Here is a 22,885-nt window from a genome sequence, read left to right on the forward strand (position 1 = left end):
TCGGATCCGGTGATCAAAGAGACAGGCGAAAGATGAATTATAGGATCTGCCTTTTCTTCTTCTTTTTTTCCTTTTTCATCTCTCTCTTCAGATCGTCTAGCTTGCTCATAGCCCTCCAGGGAGCTAAGAGGCACACAAGCCTCTAACTAAGCACTGACAGTATAGCCACCCTAGACTCCAGGCTCGACACGTATGAGCGCCCATAAATAGCTTCTATAGAACGATTATAGAACGATCAAATGAGGTTTGTAGGAGATATAGCCAGTTGAACTGCTATAGAAGGCCTCAAAATCCAGTTAACGCTCAGCCCGACCAATAGAAATGCTGTCGATGTTGCCAAGCAGAACGGCAATTCTGGTCATGGAGACCATTGAGCCGTTGATGCAGCGCTGTCTTGAAACCGCGTCCTTGCTGCAGTGTCAAGCCATGTCTGCAAGCTTGTCTTGACGAAAGCACACAAATTCGAGTCGATTTTCTATTTCAATCGTTTTGCCTGCACATTGGTAGGTCTGGCGCTTACTGGCATGACCACCCTTGCAGGTGCATGTGCATCTGTCTTTCACAACAAATCCATGCCTCCAGCAGTGGGGACATAATCCTGCATGCCACGACATACATATCTACCGCGCGCTAAGCAACAGCATTGGTCCTCAGAACTGCAGTTTGGATGCGTTTCGAGAAACGGAAACCACTGTATTAGCCGCGAGATGCATCCTATGATGCGAATGCCGGGCTAACTTGGGGTCTTCGGTTGGGAGCTGGGACGACTATCAGATGATGGGCAACGGGCATCTTGGGAGTTAAAACCTTGGCCGGGACCCGGAAGCTTGTTCTGTTTAGTTCCCTTGCCGTAAAACAGTAGCCGATAGTTGAGAATTGTTTCACTCTCGATTTCAACACCGAGCACCGCCCTTGAACGTCAACTAGAGATGGCCAAGAACCAGCCTCCAGCCATAGTCCGGTATGCCATTCTATTCTTCGACATTCTCTGTCTTCCATCACCAGGACTGCTGTTCTGACTAAAATGCAATCACAGGCTACCGCCAGCCGTCAAGACCGCTTCTGCTAGGAGACCCGTCCCCTGCAACAATGCAGTTCTATCTCAGCCTACCATGCCCAAACGTCCTGCTGCCCCTACCCAGCGTCCCGTCGGCCTCCCTGAACACCCCAAAATCCCACAAAAGCACCCTTCACGGCCTACTCTACCGCCTCCCAACCGTCCTCTCCCAGACCTTCCTCGCCCGAGCCGGCTCCCTACAGCACAGCCAACTAAGAAACCAGTCGGATACAAACCTGTCCCTCCTCCAAAAGCCACACCTAGACCTTCTGTTGTCAAGAAGCAACCCACGCCGAACAAAGGCATGCAAATGGATGATGTAAAACGCATCCAACAGGCTGCATATGCCCGAGGCCAGAAGGATGGGCGGAAAACCGGGCAAGCCAAGGGATACCAGGCGGGAGATAGGCATGGTCGAAAGGTCGGTCAAGAAGCTGGAAACCGCCAAGGTTTCAGCAAAGGGCAGAAGCAGGGTTACACACAAGGACACAAGAGTGGTCATGCCTCGGGACAAACACAAGGCTACGCCAAGGGCCAGGCTACAGGCCAAAATCAAGGATACAACGCTGGACGTGCAAGTGGTCATTTTGAGAGCCGGAAACAAGGCTCTGCACAAGGCCAGAGCCAAGGCTTCGATGCCGGACAGAGAAGAGGCCATGTTTCAGGGCACAGGCAAGGCTACTACTATCAAGGTCAACACGCTGGCTATTCTCAAGGTGAACATTTAGGTTATCACCATGGATACCAACAAAGGCGCGATGAAGAGCATGGCAACAATACGACAGCCGTTGCAGGCGGTGTAGCAGCCGGCGCAATGCTTGGTGGAACCTTCATGTATCTGGGTCACGAGGCACTGGACCCCGATGGACTCTCACAGGTCACCGAGGAAACAGAAAGCATCAGCACCGAGATGGAAATGAGCGACGATGACTTCGCTCCAGGCGAGCCAGTTGAGGATGAAGACTGGTATGAGAGACACAGAGCGGGCTGGGACAGTGATGAGGCCTATGCCAGACCCTATGAGGGGGTTGCAGGGCATAGAGACGAAGGCTTCTATGAGGGTGGAGGTTACATTGGTGGATATGAGGGGAGTGATGGATATGACACGAACCAGGACGTCAGAGACGACAGCCAGGTTCACCTGAGTCAGGAGTATGAAGCCAACAAGGGAGGCTTTACAAGAGGTGAGCATTCTGGAAGTGCTGATGATTTTCATGAAAAACGTCGGGGAGAGGAAGATTGTCGCGAGTGCGACGATTGTTGTGGGTGTGGTGACTCTTGGTTTTGTGTGGGCGGAAATAACAAGAAGGATAACGGCGGCTGTGCAATTATGTGAGCTCTCGGTTGAGACCCTCGTTTACGACTTGATGATTATGAACCCTGTTGTAATATTAGACTGAACGTTTTATTGACTCACGTTGTTTCATGTCGTGCCTCAAGAGCCGACTTCATCATGTGACTATGATCCTGTCAGCTGATTCGGCTCCACTATCTCGTCGAGGCTGACGCATCTCATCGTCCACAATGGGTCCTCATATATGTACGACCGGCCGTACAAATAAGATCACGTGATATATTATACGGCCGGTCGTATAAATAAGATCCGTTATATAAGAGGCATATGTGGCTATATCGCATACCGTATTTTAGCCCTCTTAGAAGACTATTAATAGCTTCTATAGTATTAATTCTAATTACCTTGCCTTATTCCTATTATAATAATTATAATTAATAACTCTTATAGTTTCCCCGATAATATTTTTCCTCCTAAGGGCTAATTTAGTTTAAGGGAGGAGCTAACTATATATATTAATACTTAGGTAGCGCTATAAGGCTATGCCTTTATTTTATAAAGGTCTTTAAAGACTATAAATAAGAGACTTTATATTACTTTTATTTATAATCATATAAGAACCCCCTTAGCTCTAAGGAAATAAATATAAAATATTATATTATATCATATAGGATATATATTCTTTATTATAGCGAAAGAGAGCCTATATAGGACTTAATAGTATTTATAATATTATCTTAATCCTCGCTTTTATCATTATAACTATAGCCTAAGCTTTACCCTAGTAGTATACTTAATATATCGCTAATTATTATAATTAGATTAATTAATAGTCCACTAAATAACTAAGTCCAGCATTAAGCTAAGTAAAATTAGGTTATATCTATATATAACCTCTAATATACTCGCTATATAATAAGATATATATAACTTTATTACTTAGAGTAAGTAAGAGCTTACTTAGGGTTAGAGTAATATATATGCCCTTGCTAAGTAGCTTAATAATAATAGCTTTTAGAGTAAAATCCGGCTTAATAAAAATAATAGGGTTATAGTAATATTATTTATATACTTATAGTTATTAGTATACCTTAAATTATACCTTAAGGTATTTCTCTTAGACTATATATATAAGATTAATAAGTATAAGATATTATTTCTTAATTTAGTTAGTATTAATACTTATTAATAATCCTTTTATATTACCTTTACCTTTCTTAGCGGCAAAGAAAAAGATAATTTTATCTAGGTCCTTAAATAATTACAGATTATATATTAGCTTTATAAAGTTACTTTTTCTTCCGTAATACTTATAGATCGCTGCCTTACTTATATAAATACTATTTTATATTCTTTTTACTTTCCTAAGTTAGCCTTAATCTTATATCTTTGGCATATTAATAAGGCTATCTTAGCTTATTATTAGCCCGCCTTTACTCGAGATAAAAGTAATACTTAATAGTAAGAAAAATAGAAGTAATTCTATGATATATAGTATAAGATCGTCGATTTAGCTACTAAAGATATATATAATAAGAGGCTTAAGAAGTAAAAGAAGTATTATTTTCCTTTATACCTCGAAGAGGTAGGCTATATTACGGAGACCTAGCTAGACCCTTATAAGGAGAGATTTATTAAGGCCTAGGTCTATTAATACCTCTACTTAGAGTAATTTATTATATTATAGGCCGAGGGTATTTATTAGCTTATTAAGAGCTATATAAAATATAATAAGATTAATTTCTTTAATGCCTAGAGGATTATTAAGCTTATTCTATTAAATTAGCTCTCTAAACTTAAGGCTAATTAGGCTAGGTAAGAGGTTATAATACCTTTTAATATCTCTAGGGTATTATATAGTAATATCCGCGGCTAGGTATTATATAAGGCCCTACGGAAGGTTAATACTTAGCGGGTATGGTTACTAAAGGAGTTTCTCGCGTATATAAGAGTCTTTATAATAACTCTTAGATTACCCTATACTTATACCCTTTAGCCTTTATTAATAGAAGGCTAGCCCCTTTAGTTATATTATCTTTATTTATATTAATACCTTTAATACTTAGGGATCTCTTAGCTTATTATTAAGCCTTATAAGTTATTTAATCGCCTAATAGCTAATTCTATATTGCTACTGTTAAGCATATGGCGTGAGCCCTCTATATTTAAGGCTATTAAGAGAGTATTATAGCCTAGGGTATTACTATAATATTTAAGGTATTATTAATATAGCTATAGGATAAACGCTAAAGTATACTTATTATAGTATAATTATTTATTAGATCCTCCTCCTTAGGAATTAGAGCTAGCCCTTTAACCTATATTAATAATATATATAGTAATATATATAATAACTCGCTTTATAAGCCGCTTAGTATCGCCGGGGTCTCTATTAAGAGCTTTTATTATCTTAGAGATTATTATAATTATATATACAATAACCCGGGTTATAACCCCCCTAGTAGTAATGCCGCTAATAATTGCGGAAGCCCCTATGCTATAAGCCAGTAACCCCTATGCTATCTTTTAATAATATAAGGACTTATAAGCGGCCTAGTATGCTATATTGCCCCGGGGAGCGCTAAAGACTAATTAGCTATATTAGAAGGCTATAGGACTATTAATGCGCTATAATAAAGCAGAATATAATTAATACCTTAATTATAATTAGATAAGGAGGTAATATAAAGAGGGAAGAAATATAAGAGATTAAACTAAGGAGGAGTAAATAAGTTATCTTAACTAGGATAAGGCTAAGAATAAGCGTATTAAGTGTAATATAGGGAAAGAGATAATATAATAGTCTTTCTTAGGGCGGCGAGGTATATAGGAAATATAAAATGCCACTAAGGAAGATCTTTAGATATAAGAGTAATTATATTAGATTAAAAACCTCTCTTATTAATATTCAAAGGAGCGCTATAATATATATTTTATATATATTAATTAAGAGATAAAGAAAATATTAATCTCTAAGTATATTTATAGTAGCTTAATAGCTTAATTTAATAAAGTAATTATTAAGTATATATATAATATAAAGTAGACTTAGTAATTATATATATTTATAAAAATAATAATAAAGTAATAATATTATAAGGCAGCCTTTTAAATTATCTATTATATATCCTATTAAGCCTATAATATATAGCTACTTTAATTAATACTTTAGATATAAATCCCTATTTGTTTTACCTCCTAGATAATAGGTAGATATATTATTATCCCTATAGCAGGTATTAGCTAAAAGATCTCTCTTATTAAATATTTAAGTAGACTACGAAGCTATTAATTAAGGCCCTAAAGCATACTAATATCTTACCGTGGGATTATATTAGGGTTAAGGCGATTCTCTCGTTAAGTAAGGGCCTAGTTAAGATATATAATATACTAATTTCCTATAATTACTTACCCCTATAATAGCATATAAATAAGAATTAGATTACCTCGAGGGGGGTAGTTAATAAGCTAGGCTTTATCCTTAGCCCTAGGATTTATATTAAAATAGATTATAGCTAATCTCTTATCTATAGGCAAGGTATGCTATATATATTATTGCTAATACTTAAAGGGAGGTAAATTATTAGGCCTAAAATACTATAGTGCCTAAATATATTAATTATTTGGGATAGGGGCTAGTACCTATTAATTATTAGGTATATTCGTCGCTAGGGTTATTATACTATTAATAAAGATTAGGATATTAGGGGGGTTTTAATACTAGCTTTAATAATAATTGAATATCTTAAAGATAATATTATATATAAGAATAGAGAGTATCTTTTTATAAAGAAGTCCTAGCCTTATATATCTTATATATTGAGTTAATTTACTTATATTATCATTATTATTTTAGTATGCTTTATAGCCTCGGGGGGCCTTATTTATTATATATAATTAGCGCTAATAAATAATATATAATTTATTATATAGCTATATTTATATTTAATTACTTATTATATTTAATTATATATATTATAGCTACTTTATTAGATAAAGAAGAGATTTTCTTGCTTATATACCTTAGCGGGCTTATATAATGGATCTTATTTGTATGACTGGCCGTATGATATATCATGTGATCTTATTTGTACGGCCGGTCGTACATGTATGAGGACCCGTCCACAACCAACAAGCATCACGATGGAGCAAGACTCGCAAGTTCCGCCGCAGTTCCATGGCCAAGCGTTTGCTTGTATGGGTCTCGGTGATAATACACTTAACGACAATCTACCTCCGCTCCAGCCCAAACCTGAAAATGGCCGGTCCCACATCCGACCAGCCACTGGCCTTGGCGCCTTGGATGCTCTCTCTCTCGAGTTGCTTACTATGATACTCGGCGAACTCGATCTATATACCTTTTTCAACTTTGGAAGCGTTAATCGACGAGCCGCAGATGTCGTTGATCAGGTTCCCGTATACAAAGACATCACGAAACACGCTCTCTGCGCCCTCCGTGGTATTCTTAGCATCAATACAGAGAGGTGGATTACCTGCCGAACCTTGTACGAGAAACTATTCCTGGCTGAATGCGAGGTTTGTGGGGACTTTGCCGGTTATCTTTATCTCATTACTTGCAAGCGCGTTTGCTTCATATGTCTTTCACGGGACATATCTTACCTACCTCTCACCCCTCAACAAGCCTGGAGTCAATTTGGCTTGAGCAGTGCCATTGTTGATACGCTGCCTTGGATGCGGGTCGTTCCTGGGATTTACTCCCCTCATGAAGTCAAGATAGTCGAGCCTACCACCCTGGTAGATTACAAATCCTGCCTCGATAAGTGTCTCGCGTTGTATGGATCTTTCGACGCCATGCGCAAACATATGTCAGACATGGAGACCCGCGAGCTACCAGGGGTAAAGGCAGGGGAGCTGGAATCTGAACCTAGCATACCCCAACCTCTACAAGCAGGGCCTATCAAGAGGTCGGGTCGGTTCAGTCCGCGTCGATGTGTGGCAATCACTCGAATGCCTTGGTTGAATCAAGATTCGAAACAGTTGGAATGGGGCTTTTATTGCCTTGGGTGCGTGGGAACGTATCATTACAGACGGAAATTTACGACAGAGTTGTTTAGGCTTCATCTGGAGCAATGCGGCGAGATTCGACATCGAAGGCACATTCCGGCCATACTTGACAAGGATGAAAGCACAGATTCGGCTGAATAACGCACGAGGCTCTACTGCCTCAGAGCTATCAACCTTTTCAGACTCTTTTCTTGTTTTACCAGCCAGCTAAATGTCCTTATTACCTCGCCTCCCCTCGTCTATCCAACTCTTCAAACCATCCGTATTGACAATCTCGCTCCGGTCAAGATAAGACAAGACCTTGGTGAACTCCTGGACAAATTCAGAAGCCCGACGCGAGACATGCTCGTCCATTGCCAAGGGACAGCTAAGAAGGGAGCTGGCAACGTCGCGGACTTTGTATATCTTGATGGCAGATTAGCTTGGGGTTTTAGATCAGACCTTCAGTTGGCTTGACTTACTAAGAATAGACCATTAGGCTCAAGATAAGGATGTGGAATGCTGTGAAGAATGTGAAGTAGCTGGCGGCAAATGTCTTCTCGTTCCCTCCAGTTTAGTTTAAGATGAGACATGGCTGTCGAAGGTTGTAAGCGAGAACTATCCATTTCTTGAATCACGCCGTCCATCCTGTCGAGTAGAAAGTTTTGGAGCCATAGATGCGTGACGTGCAAGTTTACCCGCGTAACCTCATTCTGGGCATGCACAAGGTGTACCTCCCCAAATGGATCTTGATCAATGCTACCGTCGTTGATGCCATTGTAGAATGGCTTGTCGGGAGATTGATAACTATCCCCAGGTCCCCATTGACGCAAATGTGGAGGCAGGCCGTCAAGGAGATATCGTAGCTCATCAAGTAAATCTCGTAGTCGCGAGAGGCGTTCTTCTGGTGTTCTTCCAAATCCACAGTCGCATCCGTCGTTGAACATCGACTCCCTCATGCCTTTGAGAAAGACACGAGAGGTGATGATGAAGGTACTCGTCGTGTTGAATGACTCGTCCTCCGCATTACTGTGCAGCCTGGCAGGTAGGACAGCTGGTGAACAGCCTGCAGCTCCTGTCTCCAAGATGTTTTCGTCCAAGAGGTTGAGAGGCTCCAAAGCATCAAAGTCGACTTCTCGCAGCATGTAATTATCTAGGTAGGTGACATGGTTGCGCCGGCCAGGTTGAATTTTGGAATGTCTGACACAAAAGTTAGTCTTGCGACCCAGAAGAACGATGTAGACTGCGCTACTTACGCAAAGGTGTATAGTTGAAGCCAAAAGGCCTTCTTCCGCAGCTGATTCTCTACAGCATTCAGGTCCTCGTACTCTGAGGTGCGATGAAGTTCCAGCAACCGGGCGATCTGCATCGACTCGGCCTCAAACATCCTGCTCTGGTTTGTTTGTCCTGTCTGGAAGACACCCATGGAGAGTGCAAATGCCACGGCCCACTTGCGATGGCTGAGATGATCCCAATAGTCAGCTGGTCGAAGGCGCAGACACATTTGAGAGCAATAGTTGATCATTGCGGTGCGAGTTCCGAAGCGACTTGCAAGGGCATGATAAGCATCGAACCTAGAAGGCAGGAGCCCAACAGTCAAAGCTGATAGTGCTATGATGAGGCACAAGAAGTCAAGGTCGTTGACGTCGCGGTTTGCTGCAAGATCGGCATGAAATGTTGGCAGATGGACAATAGGAACGAGTGGGTAGACGCGTTCAGTAAAATCCGTCATGATGGACATCAGGAGCTCCCGGGGACAGAGCTCATCTGTGAGAAGTGAACGATGATAGAATCCTGACTCATCTTCGGCCAAGAAAACGCCCGGAGCTGAGATGCTTGACCGCCGGCTTGGCGATGGATTAGTGTGTGGTGTATTTGACATGATGCCAAGCTGGGCATTGTGTGAAACTGTGACGTCGTCATGGCTGGAACGATCTTGCACTTGATGATAATCGGATGGACTATCAGGTTGGAATTCTGGGGATACGGGGATTGATGGCTGCGGTCTGGCCTGAGTTAAAACAACACGCCTCATTTACAGAGACAACAACTTACCTCTTCCTCTTTGGTCCCCGCGGTCTTGTCGGTATGGCAAAGCTACATTGAATATGGAGTCTGGAGCAGCCAGCGCATTGCGACGCTGTAGTCCCATCGACTCTGGGGAAAACACACTTGCGTCTTCTAGCACGACAAGCGTCGCAGGCCCGACTAGCCAGTTCCCTGGGCTTGGGTTGTTCCCCGAACCCAGTGTCTCGTGGCGTGCCAGGATCAGCAACGTCCGTCATGGTAGCTGAGTTTCTGGGGTTCTGGGGAGCGAACGCTTGGGGGCTGACGAGGCGGAGAAATAGGTTGGGCTGTGGGGACTTGTCACGACAAGGATACGAGTCATGTGGTGGTTGGACTTTTTTCTGCTCCTTGTGTCCGACGGACGGAACCGAAACTCTATTAGATTGACGTCAGATTCATCTGGTGATCTATATCCGTTTCCGTTAGACTACATGCCGTCCTCCGTTGCCGGCTCTCCATACAGCATGGATGCATACCCCAGATAGTTGACCCTATCGGCCCTATTATCCCCGGAGTCCTCTCCATGTTGTGGATTTCTCAACCGTAAACGACTGTTCCAGGAAATCGCATCGGCTGCTTGTTCCCACAAGGGCCGTGTACTCTCCGGCCTCACTGCGCCAGCAATCCTCCCTCTCGTCCCAGTAGCTCGTTGCGCGGAGCAGATCTAGCTTGATCTCTGCGATAGTGTTGGCTCCCTGCTCGAGATGGACCTTGGTGAATCCCTTGAGCTCCTTGCTAGACCTCGTAATTGTATCGCGGGCTGAAGCTGTGAGAGGTGTTGCTGAAGGTGGCTTGACGTAAGCTTGCAGGACGGCAGCGCCTGCTCGAGAGCCAGTGTTTGCTACCTTGGCCCACACAACAACCTCTTGCTTCTCTGTGTCTGAAATAACGCTGATCTGAGAGAGCGCAAAAGTTGTGTACGACAAGCCGTGGCCGAACGGGAACAATGGCTCAATGCCCAGAGTGTCGTACCAACGGTAACCGACGTGAACATCTTCGCCGTAGAGGACGCGACCACCTTCCGAGCGGAAGTTTAAGGCGCTAGGGTTATCGGCGACGCGACGAGGCATTGTGATGGGAAGCTTTCCGGCCTGTTGAAAGAAAATCGTCAGCTCAAGTTGTTGTCAAAATACGGGGTTTGCAACTTACCGGGTTCACGACACCAAATAGCACGTCAGCAATTCCGTTACCGGCCTCGTTGCCACCAAACCACGCCTGTGCGATAGTGCTGGCTTGATCAACCCACGGCATAGAAACAGGAGTTCCGCTCTGAAGGAGAACCACTGTGTTAGGATTCGCCGCAAGCACAGCGGAGATGAGCTCGTCGCTACCGGGAGGAAGAGACATGTTGGGTCTGTCCTGTCCTTCACTTTCCCACTCGCCGCTTGTTCCCACGCAAAGCACTACCTGGTCCACGGTCTTTGCGAGCTCAACAGCCTCGTTCAAAGCTGTGGGTTGCTCGAGTCTGGGGCAACCTCCCAGGCGGAGACCACCTTGTCCAAAGTCAACAACGCCAGAAACCTTGAGGTTGGACGTCTTATCGCATCCCCAGCGCACAAGAAGGTTGTATTCCTTGCCACCATCCAGCTCTTTGGCGCCCGTCTCTTCGATGGTGCCACATCCAAGGAACGAGCTTCCTGGTGTCTGATCGGTAACGTTGGACACAACCAACTCGCCGTCGATAAAGAATTCGCCGGTGCCATGAACAGAGAGACCAAAGTCCCATACGCCAGACTTCTCAGGAGTCAGGACGCCCTCAATCTCCGCGTACCAAACTTCAGCCAGCTCAGGATTTTCATAATCGACGAACCAAACGTTGGCATCATCAAGGAATCTCTCCTCAATAACACGCCGCGTGTCTTCTCCAGAGCTAGGCTTTGGCTCATTGTAGACACGCAGAGCGAATCCTTGGCGCTTGCCATCGACTGTCCTCAAGATCTTGCCAATTTGAGGCAGTGGCCGGTGGCCGTAGATACCCTTAGAAAAGACAACGTCGCTCGCAATGCCTTCGATACCCTCCAGTGGAGAGACAGTATGGTAAGCTCGAAGACTGGCACTTCCTCCTCCGCAGTAGGCGCTCATGTCTGCATTGGGGCCAATAACAGCCACCTTCTTCTTGGGGTTCAAAGGCAAGATGCTGCTCTCGTTCTTAAGAAGAACCACAGACTCTGCAGCGGCTTCTCGCAGCAGTCGGATGTGCTCTTGGCTGTTGAGCTGAGTCTCAGGCGCATTGGATGGGATAGAGGTCTTCTCAATGGAGTGCTTGACAAGCTGCAAGATCTTCCGTACGCGCTCATCCAATGTTGACCACTTGACCTTGTTTGATGTGACTGCGTGAACGAGAGCACCGGCGCGCCATCTGCTGGGGCCTGGCATCTCGAGGTCTTGACCAGCGTTGATACCTTCAGCAGTGCCGTAAGTGCCAAACCAATCACTGACGACCAGACCATCCCACTTCCACTCATCACGGAGGATTTCTTGGAGGAGATGCTCATTTTCAGGGGCATGAGTGCCGTTGATCTTATTGTAGGCTGTCATGAATAGCCTTGGGTTTGCCATTTCCACAGCAATCATGAAGGGAAGAAGGTACACCTCTCTGAGGGCTCTCTCTGTGACCTGGATATCGACAGCCATGCGAGCACTTTCCATGTCATTACAGGCAAAGTGCTTCATGGTGGCAGAGACACCTGAGGCCTGCAGGCCCCGGACATAGTGACCAGCCAACACTCCTGACAGGAGAGGATCTTCAGAGAATGATTCAAAGCCTCTTCCACCAAGAGGTCCCCGTTGGATGTTGACAGTAGGTCCAAGGAGAACATGAGCACCCTTTGCGTGGGCCTCATCTGAAAGTAGCTGACCCAGACGATGGATCAAATCCACATTCCAGCTGGAGCCTAATGCGGTTCCGCATGGTAGGCAAGCAGATGGCGTGCTGTCAAAGAAATGGGTGCCTCGAACACCATTGGGTCCATCGGATAGTCGGATTGGAGGGATGGCCAGGCGTTCAATAGCCGCTGTGTGCCACCATCCAACACCTTTTTGACAAATGAGGGTTAGCAGTGGCTACGATGGGGACCAGGGTGTTGGCTGACTTACCGGCTGTGAGTTGGACCTTTTCCTCTAGGGTGAGTTGACTGAGGAGGGCTTCAACATCCATCTTAGCGTTCAATTATGCGTCTGATGAAGAGGAGAATTGGGGGATTGAGGAAGATGTCAATGGCTTCGTTCAGTGAATGAGCCAGACTGTTAGGAAAAGCCCATTTAAGTCAGGAGAACTGCTCATAGTGCTAAAGCGTGAATTAGTCAGGACTGAAAACGTCCTCATGACTATCCACATCATGACGATTAATTCTCCGCAACATTTTTCGCATTTACGAGTGCATAATAAACGCCAGACAATACGGGCCGTTGACAATATCCCATTGCGCACCTGACTGTAAAAAGTGGGAGTTTTACGGAGATGCGAGGCGGAGAATCTCGACCAACCCCTGAGCCCGCTCGTGCTTATTTCTCCGCCTCGGATATGTGGGATTCTAGAACGCGCTAAGACTATTACGCGACATTATTGATCGCGTCTCGTGACTGATGGGTTTGAAACGGCACGCGGCTTGAAGAAAAAGTGAGACGCCAGTACAAATGTGCTATCAGATCATGTTGGTCAAAGGGAATAATAAAAATGTGGTAAAATTATAGGAGTTGCATACTGGTTTCCAGATGCTTAGAATGATTGACAACACTATTGTCTAATTATTGGATTATTTTGTGTGAACGTAATCTTTGTAGAAACCATAGCATTCAAGAAGACTTAGACGGCGTTGCGGTTCCGGTGTTGTGGTTCAAGATCCCGATGTCTCTGAAAAACTCCATCACCCGTTCTCCTGCCCCGTTGATTTCTTGCCGCGGAAACGGGTCCGACTTCACCTCTCATTCGTCTCTCTATTTCTCCGCCGCTAAGAAGCCCACTAATCTTCGCTTGTGCCGTGTTCGCGGCATGCACCACGAGGTCTGCCGGGGATCCATCAACAACGTGTGATTCCCCATGGGTGCCCCAGTTTGAAGTCCCGGGGTTCCAAAGTCGGTGACATTGATCGGCGGATACCTTTTTCTTTACTGGGGTTTGGGGTAGATATTTAACCTTCTTGCTCATCCTCACAAGGATCTTGATCATCACTCCTCTCCACTTATCAACACTTTTACACACAGGCTCAACAACTCGCACAGTTGTCCAACATGGCCGAAATCGTTTCTACTGTCCCTCATGAGAGGGCGTGGTGGAAGCAGACTCATCTGCTGAAGCTCAACTCCATTGTCTTGTCGCTCATCTTGTTCTGTACGCAACCCCTGCCCCAGCTACATACGCATTAACTAATATGTCCCGACTGCAGCTTCTGCGAATGGCTTCGATGGCGGTCTTCTAGGCGGTATCCTTGCTCTTGATTCATGGAACGAATTCATGAATCATCCGGCCGGCGCCTACCTAGGCTGGATCACAGCCATCTATTGGCTCGGCAACGGCCTCACTACACCCCTCGCAGCCTGGGTTTCCAACCGCTGGGGTAGAAAGCTGGGTCTATATATCGGATACTTCTTCCTCTTCATCGGCATCGGCATGCAAACGGGTTCCCAGAACGAAAAGACCTTTACATACGCTCGTCTCTTCATCGGTATCGCCTCGGGATGGCTCGGAAACTCAGCACCCGTCCTCATCAACGAAATCGCCTATCCCTCGCATCGAGCCATCGCCAGCTCTCTGTTCATGTGCGGCTGGTATGTCGGCGGCACCGTCTGTGGCTGGGTTACATTTGGCTGCCGAAACATTGCCTCGGACTGGTCGTGGAGAATCCCTGTCTTGCTGCAGGTTCTTCTTCCTCTCTGTGCTCTTCCCGGACTCTTCCTATCTCCAGAGAGTCCCCGCTGGCTGGTGAGTGTCGGCCGTGTGGATGAAGCCACCGAAATCATCGCCAAGTACCACGCTGGAGGCAACAGGGACGACCCAATTGTTAGCACGCAGATGCTGGAGATTGAGGCAACAATCACAGCTGAGAAGGAGGCTTCGGGAAGCGCCTCGTATCGCGACATGATCAAGACGAAGGGCAACCGCCACAGGCTCTTCATCTCGGTTACTCTGGGCTTCATCTCGCAATGGGCTGGCAACGGTGTCGTGTCCTACTACCTCCCTCTGGTCCTGGACTCGGTTGGTCTCAAGACGGTTACCGAACAGACTCTCATCTCCGCATGCCTCAACGTGTGGAACCTGCTTTGGGCTGTTGCGGCAGCTTTCAGTGTTGATCGCCTTGGTCGCCGATTCCTGTTCCTTTCGTCTGCCAGCGTCATGTTTGTCAGTTTCATCATTGTTACTGGACTCAGTGGCTCGTTTGCGAACTCAGGGTCTTCTTCGGTCGGTCTGGCTGTGGTCCCGTTCTTGTTCATCTTCTTTGCCGGTTATGACGTTGGATTGTAAGTTTCCGTTCACGAACCGCATCAGTTGACCCATTACTAACCCACATTTTGCAGGACCCCCTTCCTTGTCGCTTATCCTTGCGAGATCTGGCAGTTTAGCCTCCGCTCCCGCGGTCTCACCGTGGCATGGTGCACAGCCGTCGCATCCATCTTCTTCAACTCATTCGTCAACCCCATCGCCCTCGAAGCTATTACATGGAAGTACTACATTGTATTTATCGTACTTCTATTTATCTTCCTCATCGTCGTTTACTTTACGTACCCTGAGACACGTGGCCACACCCTTGAGCAGATGGCGGTTGTCTTTGATGGAGAGGATTCTGTCCCGGCCCAGGCTGTGGCATTGGAGAAGAAAATGAGCATTGGTCATGTCGATAACGTGGAAGACTAAGTGTCTTGGTTCCGGGATCAAGGGAAAGATTTGTGCTAGGAGCACAATGATAGCAATTTTCAATGACAACTTTAGCGTTGCTACAACTATGATACCTTGTCGCTAGAATTTACTCAAGTGAATTCCCTTCCACCTTCACAACAATGATCCAACTAGTGCATTGACAAGGATTCTAATATTGACTTATATACCCAACGCAGGAATAATAAAGTTAGTTTAATACTATTGAGTCAAAAGGTAGTCTATAGCTAAATGTACCTGGCCGATGTCATGTTGAGCAGTTTACCCTGGACTCCTGAGGTGATTCGGTGGAGCCGCGGAAATAAGCGGAAAAGGCGGAAAAGCAAAAAGAATTGCCTGAAGAGCAAAAGATCTGCGGGTGGAGAGGCTCGAACTCTCGACCTTTGGATGTCCCTGACCTTTGGCCAAGTCATATTATGAGACCAACGCTCTAACCAACTGAGCCACACCCGCTGTGATGATCAGATGGTGATCTGATTTCACGTGACTGAGCTGCTCTAAACAAGCCTCATGTTGACCAACCTCACAGCATCGCCTTTCCAGTTGGCTCGATAGGAAAGTATCGGTTAAAGACACGATCTGGGTCGTATTTGGCCTTGAAGAATCCAATCAGCTTGATGTTTGTACATGATCTCGGATCAAGCCTACCTTGATTCTCTGCAGCCGAGGATAATTCTGGCCCCAGACATCTTCACTCTTCTCTTTTGAGGAACAAGCGTTGCCGTTGACTCCCAAGTCCTTGGCATACTTTCTCTGATATGAGCGAGCAACTTCAATCATATCATGAACCCATGATTGTGCACGTTCGTCACCGGAAATGTCGTTGTGCCTAGAATATGTTAGCGCTGCAAGTGAGCGGGCACTGGATCTGCCTTACTCTTCACTGGCCAAGCACACAAAGTGCTTCGGTTCATGAATAGGGATGCAAGTGGTTTCCTATTGTATTTGTTAGACCCTGAAAACACATGGAATCATCAAGGGCTTCTAGACGTACAGGCCTGAACCTCTTGCTGTTGTGAAACTCAAAGAAGTACTTGCTGTCAACAGCATCAGGATTCGCATCAGTGTATTCGATGTATCGCTTCCAAGCTTCCTCTGCCATTCCAGGCCAAAGGCCGGTGAAAGGAGTGCCACCCACCGCCTTCCTGGGGGAGCCTTTCAAGAGGATTTCATCTTGTACATGACTGAACTCTACCAGGGTTGGGCAGTCAACGGAATGATCATGAAAAGGTTTCGCGGGCTCGAAAAAGTCGTCGAATACGGCCTTGAAATCCTCGATAGCTCCAAAGCCAAAGAAGGTTACCACAAAGAGAGGCTAGTATTGACATTAGCTCTGTAACAGTCAACTAGTCGGGTAGACAAACCTTGTGCTCGGGTGGAGGCCCTCGGACGTAGTTGAGAAACGCCATGATTGTCTTTTCTCCAAAATCTTGTTTGAGGAATTCCTATGGGTTATCAGTATGACCTTAAACGGCCGATCCGGAGTTGTCTTACCTTGAACTTTGGGAGAACACTTGACAGCGCTTCGCCGTGATAACTCAAGGAGCGGAAGAAATAGGGTCCCTTTGGACATTAGTGTGTATGCATCGTTAGAAGTGCTTATGAACTCACCTGGGGAGGGAAGGTTCTCAAGACGAATTGCACCACCACGCCAAACGATGAAGAGCCCCCTAACCTTGTCAGCAACGGACGTAGTGATGGAAACCGGACCAACCTCTGATGGCCCAGAACAGATCCGGGTTCTCGGACTCGCTAGCCTTCACAACGCTTCCGTCCGCTAGAACAACAGTTGCTGATATGATATTGTCACACGCTGCTCAGTCCGTCAGTATCGCCTCACCTTCACCTGACGGGAGAATGGACATACCCATGCCAAACTTTTGCGACAAAGGCCCATAGCCACCTGGAAAAAACCAAGTTAAAGAGAGAAAAATCGATGGCCTCAGCATTCTCACCTCCTGTTAGATGACCTCCGACGCCGACAACATGCACGCCTCCTCCCACGCATTCGAGGTCATGATCCCTCAACGCGGTATAGACGTCGCCCCAAAGGCAGCCGCCACCAATAGTCACCCTCATGTTTTCTTTATCAACTTCAACACTGTTGAGCGCTTTCATATCGATAACGATACCACCCTCAACACTACTCGCAGGAGAGAAATGGTGGCCACCACATTTGATCGCAATCTCCAGATTTGATCTACAAATCTGTTAGAGCTTGCTCTACCACTCTCTGTCGCGGACACCAACTTTCTGGCAAACTTTATAGCAGCCTGTACATCCTCTGTAGTTGTAGGGAAAGCGATGAACTTGGCCTTGCGCTGGGCGGCGACGTTGGCTCGGGTCAGGGACGCATCGTAGTCGGGCGAGGAAGAGTCGAGGATTCGACCAACAAAGCCAACGTGTTTTAATTCGCTGATAGACATGGTGAATATTGGAGATCAATGAATAAAAGTGGGCTCAATGCTAGCTAAGAGAACTGGAACATGGTAAACCTGACTTATATCGATCGTAGTAGACAAAGATGGAGTTAGGGAGCCCAGAATGTTATCCCCGTCCGGATATCTCCACATACCGCATCTAGCCAAGAAGCCATCCGACACCTGTGATCAAAGCGGAAATCGGATAGAGATGGTGGATTGCGGAGTCAATATCTCGTCGCTATTACAGGATCAATTTGGTTCCTTTGCGGCTTGTCTGCTTCGACGCCTCTCGTCACGGAAGGCCACGGCTGGAAGATCAAAGACCGATTTATCGAACTCGGAACATTTCCACTTCAACTAGATGCGATCTTCACTTAGCTGAAGAGTTTAATTCGTAGGCTCGAGCTGATTACTGCAATGCAGCATCGAGCCGATGCGATTCGATCATGGGGTGTGGTGGTCGCTGTGGAGCCGAGCCGAATGAGGCTGAAGTTGAGTCGTGATATACCACCCACCCAAAGTTGGGGTCGGCCATGGCCGGCTCCACGCGGAAAGAGGAAGAGGGCTATCAAGTGGGTTGAGTAGAGTCACGGAACTAACGGAGTTAACGCATCGCGATAGTAGCTCTTAAAGACTCAAGTCGCAGGTTGGCAACTCTAGTATCACAATAGGTCTTATGCCATCTTGACCACATCGACACTATTACAGCCTAGACGCAAAGATGTCTCTTAAAATTGCAAACCTCGACGTCACAGTCGCGCCGGTCATCGCTCCAGGGACCGAGGAGAGTGGGCCTTATGACCCTCTCAACCCTTCAACTCGGGAGTTGCCCAAGGGTCACCAGCGAACTCCCGAGAACAAGGCCTTTGAGACGGATACTATCTTTGAGAAGGACATTACGCTGCCTATGCGCGATGGTGTCAAGCTATATGCTGATGTCTTTCGCCCAAAGGATGTTGACAAGGTTCCTGCAATTATCATCTGGAGTCCTTATGGAAAGACTGGCAATGGTGAGTAGTTGCTGTGGTCACATGTCTAAGCGAGCTACGAATCGCTAACTGGTGTTCTAGGGCCTCACGGTCTTGACATGATCCCTGGCCGTTTTGGTGTCCCCAAGAGTGAAGTCAGCGGCTACGAGAAGTTTGAAGGTCTCGATCCTGCTGTGTGGCCTGCCAGAGGCTATGCGATTGTCAATGTTGACCTTCGAGGCTCGTGGGACTCTGAGGGAACCACTGCGTAAGTACCTTTTCTTCGATGAAGGCATTTGGCTAACTGGATATAGCTGGCTTGGTGAACAGGACGGCAAGGACGGTCACGATGCTATCGAGTACGTCGCCAAGCTTCCCTGGTGTACTGGCAAGGTAGCCCTTGCTGGAAACAGCTGGCTCGCCATGGTTCAATGGTACATCGCCTCACAACAGCCTCCCTCTCTGGCTGCCATTGCCCCTTGGGAGGGTGCTGCAGACTTTTACCGCGATACCCTCTGCCGTGGTGGAATCCCTTATCCTTACGACACCATGTGGAAGCTCCTCCAGGATACCATGGTTGGACGAAATGTTACAGAGGCTCCGATTCCCATGTTGGAAAAGTATCCACTGTTCAACGAGTATTGGGAGGACAAGCGATCTAAGCTTGAGAACATCAATGTTCCTGCTTATATCCTTGCGAGTTACTCCAGTTCACTTCACACCACTGGCTCTATTCGCGCCTACAACAAGATTGCATCCAAGGACAAGTGGTAAGTTCTTTAGGAAGTGTCTTGAAAGAGAGTATTGTACTGACTTTGTAGGCTTCGAATCCATGCCCGACAGGAGTGGTCTGATCTTTACAACCCTGACAATGTCCACGACTTGACCAAGTTCTTTGACTACTATGTCAGGGGAGAGAAGAATGATTGGCCCAGCACACCCAAAGTCCGAGCTTCACTTGTTGGCTTCAACCGAGTAAGTTTTCCCCACACAGCACATAGCCCAGATCCAGTAGGCTAACCAACTCTCGTAGCCCGCTGTCACCAACCTGCCCTTCTCGTCCTTCCCCATCCCCCAGACAAAGCTTACCAAGCTCTATCTTGCCCCTAACGAGAAGTTCTCACCCAACCCCGTCTCAACAGTTGGAACCGGCTCCTACGACGCTTCGTTTGTCCCCAAGAGCCCCATCCTTGGCGGCGAAGAGCTCTTTTTCAAGCACAAGTTCGCCAAGCAGACCTGGCTCCTCGGATACTCATGGGTCGTTCTCAACATCTCCAACGATAGCCACGACGACATTGATGTGTTTGTGCAACTTGGCAAGGCGGACGCCTCTGGAAACCAGCTGATCAACATGAACGTTCCTCTGAAGGAACTCATTCCTCCTGTCAATGAGGTCGCTGAGGCTGCAAATACATGTTTCCTCAAGTACTCAGGACCCACTGGTTCTCTCCGCGGAAGTCATGCTGTTAGCAAGGTGAAGCCCGAGGCTGGGACGTTCACTGGTGACTGGCCCGACTACACGCATACGACTCGAAAGTCCATCCCTGCTGGCACCGTCACTCGACTTGAGGTCCCGATCTGGCCCACTGGAATTATCTTTGACGAGGGCGAATACCTCACGCTCAAGATTTCTGGTCATTACATGAGCTACATGGAGTTCGAGTTCTTGTATGGTGTTTCACACAGAAACAAGGGTCGTCATACTGTTCACTTTGGCGCAGAGTTTGACAGCCATCTGGTTGTTCCCCTGCTTGACCCTATTAACTAAGCGTACCCCGAATAGGGACTCCATAGAATAGTCAAGATAGATTGCCAATTGAATTCCGAGATTAGTGCTACCTTAAATTGCCTTGTCCTTCTCACTCATAATGAACTCATGTGCCTGTCGGACTGATCGGTGCTGACGTGGGCTTGGAAATGGTCCGGAACCCCCGGCTATCTTTCTGGAACCAGTATGCGTAGTAGCAGCGTTGATGTCCCCTTTCAAATTAATGTCATGGAGATCAGCGATAATGATAGCAAACTTGGTCCAAGGCCGGTAAAAATTGGAATTGGGGGTTTCATAAATAACCATATGATTCAAGATGCCTCGGCATTATCTCATGCCAGGGGCACAGTATGCAACCCTCATGCTGTTGGTCGGTACCTTGTCACCATGGGCCAATAAAACACCACTTTGAAACTGCGAATGCAACATTTGACGTGCCCTGCCATGCAGCAAGCAGTTATAATTCGCCCGTCTTGCTCCCGGCTGAATCCAAGCGGCATGGTTATGCTGTGATGTGATTTCTACCCACCACCCACTTCAGACCCCATTCCTCTCCCTAATCCTCTTTCCCCTCTTTCCCACGAGGCCTTTTTTCTGGCTTTTTGTAGGTACGCATGTTGAGTCTTCAAGTCCACTCGACGCAAATCTAAGGTCAAACTCACCATGGCCGAACGCCCTCCCACGTCCGATCCGACTCCATTGGCAGAGGAAAGACCCGCAAACACCAATGTCGATGTAAGCCAAGCATTGCAGACCACCCGCTATAAATCTGACGACTTAGGTTGACTCCGACAGCTACGACTCTGCGTTGGACGGGGTAAGCAAGATATAGCCCATACAAACCGTGACAAGATGTCTGAGCTAACGGTGGCCCCTAGATCTCCGCTTTTAGTGACACAGCATCTCTTGCGTCGAGTATCGTTAAGTACCGGGTTGAGAATGGCCGGACTTATCACGCCTACAAGGCTGGATGTGAGATAACTACATCATTGACTTCATACAGAACTAACCTAGTTTCTTAGCCTACATCCTCCCAAATGACGATGTGTGAATCCCATTGCTAAGAATCTTGGGGATACCTGGCTAACTCTCGGATCATAGCAAGAGAACGACCGTCTAGGTATAATCCCCATTTAGTTCACCCTTTGATCGAAATGTCTGACACTTTCTAGATCAGCAACACCACCTAGCACTTCTCACGTTGAACGGTCAACTTTTTATCTCACCGGTAGGGAAAGACAAGAAGATGAAACGTGTTCTGGATGTCGGATGCGGCACTGGAATCTGGTCAATGGACTTTGGTGGGCCTCTTACCTCGCTAGTCAAGTTAAGGTCTAACATTTACAGCTGATGAGCACCCTGAATTCGAGGTCTGTGATATAATGCCCATGATCTAGTTCATCGCTCATTTGCTTTAGGTCCTTGGTGTCGACCTCAGTCCTATTCAGCCAACCTTGTGAGAGATTGAACTCAAAGTGTGGGATGCGAGATGCTGATTGCAACTAGTGTTCCGCCGAACGTCTCGTTTTTCGTCGACGATATCGAGGAAGAGTGGACCTACACCACTCCTTTTGACTTTATCTACCTCCGTGCCATGACAGGGTCGATCCGTAACTGGCCCAAGTTCTTTAGTCAGGCCTATCAGTTAGTGTTCCTGAAGGACTATCATATGAAGACAACTAAATGGGTGAAGGAATCTCTCTCCTGGTGGGTTAATCGAGCTCATGAACCCTATTTATCCCGTGACCAGCGACGATGAAACGGTATCAAAAGACTCTGCTGTATACAAGTGGAGTAGCTTGATGAATGAGGCAGCTACAAAGATGGGTAGCGGCCTTGATTCTGGTCTACGCTACAAGGATCAGCTCATACAAGCTGGCTTCGTCAATGTCGTGGAGACGCCGTACAAGTGGCCGATGAACACCTGGCCAAAGGATAAGAAGACTAAGGAGCTAGGTACTGCCTCCTTGCCTTTGAAAGAGTGACTGCGAACTAATGAAGCTCAGGAGCTTGGGGGAATGTGAACCTTGTGGGAGGAGCCCAGGGGTTGAGCCTGGCTCTGTTTACCAAGGTGCTGGGATGGAGCCCTGAGGAGCTTGAAGTTTTCCTTGTCGACGTTCGAAAAGACTTGTGCGATAAGAAGCTCCATGGTTACTGGCGAGTGTAAGTATTTGGAGAAGCCCGTATGAAATCACGTGTGCTGACTTGACGAAGCAACGTGGTCTACGGGCAGAGACCTGAGTGAAAGAGAAGATTCACTCTATTGGGAGTGCTCATCTCCCTGGCTTGAGTTTACGTGGTCCTTATAGGCTAGGCATGAATCACTGCATCTACAAGCATACGAATTGATGGAAACCTCGGTCTTGAGCTATGAGCGAAAACGCGACTTGGACTCTGAATAAATCTTCAAACTTAGCATTCAAGGTATACCA

At 46.6% G+C, this 22,885-nt stretch overlaps 7 protein-coding genes across 7 annotated transcripts; 5 read left to right on the forward strand and 2 right to left on the reverse strand.

Moving 5' to 3' along the window:
• Positions 1-929: 929 nt before the first annotated feature.
• On the forward strand, positions 930-2,835 carry NECHADRAFT_87451 (uncharacterized protein; the record flags this gene model as incomplete). The annotated part of the gene is made up of 3 exons (XM_003043240.1): positions 930-961; positions 1,037-2,389; positions 2,802-2,835. The coding sequence occupies 3 exons, from the start codon at positions 930-932 to the stop codon at positions 2,833-2,835; spliced, it is 1,419 nt and encodes a 472-aa protein (XP_003043286.1).
• Positions 2,836-6,494: 3,659 nt separating this feature from the next.
• NECHADRAFT_87452 (uncharacterized protein) lies at positions 6,495-7,426 on the forward strand (the record flags this gene model as incomplete). The annotated part of the gene is made up of 2 exons (XM_003043241.1): positions 6,495-7,375; positions 7,417-7,426. The coding sequence occupies 2 exons, from the start codon at positions 6,495-6,497 to the stop codon at positions 7,424-7,426; spliced, it is 891 nt and encodes a 296-aa protein (XP_003043287.1).
• A 2,358-nt stretch (positions 7,427-9,784) lies between these two features.
• On the reverse strand, positions 9,785-12,813 carry NECHADRAFT_72948 (uncharacterized protein). The gene is made up of 3 exons (XM_003043344.1): positions 12,519-12,813; positions 10,572-12,457; positions 9,785-10,513 (listed from the first exon to the last, which is right to left on the reverse strand). Exons 1-3 carry the CDS (start codon positions 12,577-12,579, stop codon positions 9,926-9,928), a joined length of 2,535 nt encoding a protein of 844 aa, XP_003043390.1. The 5' UTR covers positions 12,580-12,813; the 3' UTR covers positions 9,785-9,925.
• An 839-nt stretch (positions 12,814-13,652) lies between these two features.
• Positions 13,653-15,273, forward strand: NECHADRAFT_53390 (uncharacterized protein; the record flags this gene model as incomplete). Its single annotated transcript, XM_003043242.1, has 3 exons — positions 13,653-13,752; positions 13,808-14,879; positions 14,937-15,273. The coding sequence occupies 3 exons, from the start codon at positions 13,653-13,655 to the stop codon at positions 15,271-15,273; spliced, it is 1,509 nt and encodes a 502-aa protein (XP_003043288.1).
• Positions 15,274-15,817: 544 nt separating this feature from the next.
• On the reverse strand, positions 15,818-17,720 carry NECHADRAFT_87455 (uncharacterized protein; the record flags this gene model as incomplete). The annotated part of the gene is made up of 11 exons (XM_003043345.1): positions 15,818-15,889; positions 15,943-16,123; positions 16,172-16,230; positions 16,289-16,609; positions 16,659-16,739; positions 16,789-16,857; positions 16,906-16,964; positions 17,009-17,071; positions 17,162-17,197; positions 17,250-17,494; positions 17,545-17,720. The coding sequence occupies 11 exons, from the start codon at positions 17,718-17,720 to the stop codon at positions 15,818-15,820; spliced, it is 1,362 nt and encodes a 453-aa protein (XP_003043391.1).
• A 718-nt stretch (positions 17,721-18,438) lies between these two features.
• On the forward strand, positions 18,439-20,453 carry NECHADRAFT_53367 (uncharacterized protein; the record flags this gene model as incomplete). The annotated part of the gene is made up of 5 exons (XM_003043243.1): positions 18,439-18,727; positions 18,788-18,953; positions 19,000-19,455; positions 19,507-19,660; positions 19,719-20,453. The coding sequence occupies 5 exons, from the start codon at positions 18,439-18,441 to the stop codon at positions 20,451-20,453; spliced, it is 1,800 nt and encodes a 599-aa protein (XP_003043289.1).
• A 663-nt stretch (positions 20,454-21,116) lies between these two features.
• NECHADRAFT_87457 (uncharacterized protein) lies at positions 21,117-22,802 on the forward strand (the record flags this gene model as incomplete). Its single annotated transcript, XM_003043244.1, has 10 exons — positions 21,117-21,188; positions 21,235-21,270; positions 21,332-21,425; positions 21,626-21,754; positions 21,801-21,823; positions 21,872-21,909; positions 21,960-22,097; positions 22,147-22,409; positions 22,460-22,616; positions 22,763-22,802. 10 exons carry the CDS (start codon positions 21,117-21,119, stop codon positions 22,800-22,802), a joined length of 990 nt encoding a protein of 329 aa, XP_003043290.1.
• Positions 22,803-22,885: the final 83 nt, after the last annotated feature.

Source organism: Fusarium vanettenii (genome assembly GCF_000151355.1).
Source record: "Fusarium vanettenii 77-13-4 chromosome 12 genomic scaffold NECHAsca_29_chr12_4_0, whole genome shotgun sequence".
NCBI classification, from domain to species: domain Eukaryota; kingdom Fungi; phylum Ascomycota; class Sordariomycetes; order Hypocreales; family Nectriaceae; genus Fusarium; species Fusarium vanettenii.

What these genes read in the sequence shown, in the direction of transcription:
- NECHADRAFT_72948 (XM_003043344.1), bottom strand. Translation starts at nt 12,579, where the DNA reads ATGGATGTTGAAGCCCTCCTCAGTCAACTCACCCTAGAGGAAAAGGTC. An exon ending in AAAGGTCCAACTCACAGCCG is followed by an intron (nt 12,458 to 12,518) that starts GTAAGTCAGCCA and finishes TTTGTCAAAAAG; the next exon opens with GTGTTGGATGGTGGCACACA. An exon ending in TATTTGGTGTCGTGAACCCG is followed by an intron (nt 10,514 to 10,571) that starts GTAAGTTGCAAA and finishes TTCTTTCAACAG; the next exon opens with GCCGGAAAGCTTCCCATCAC.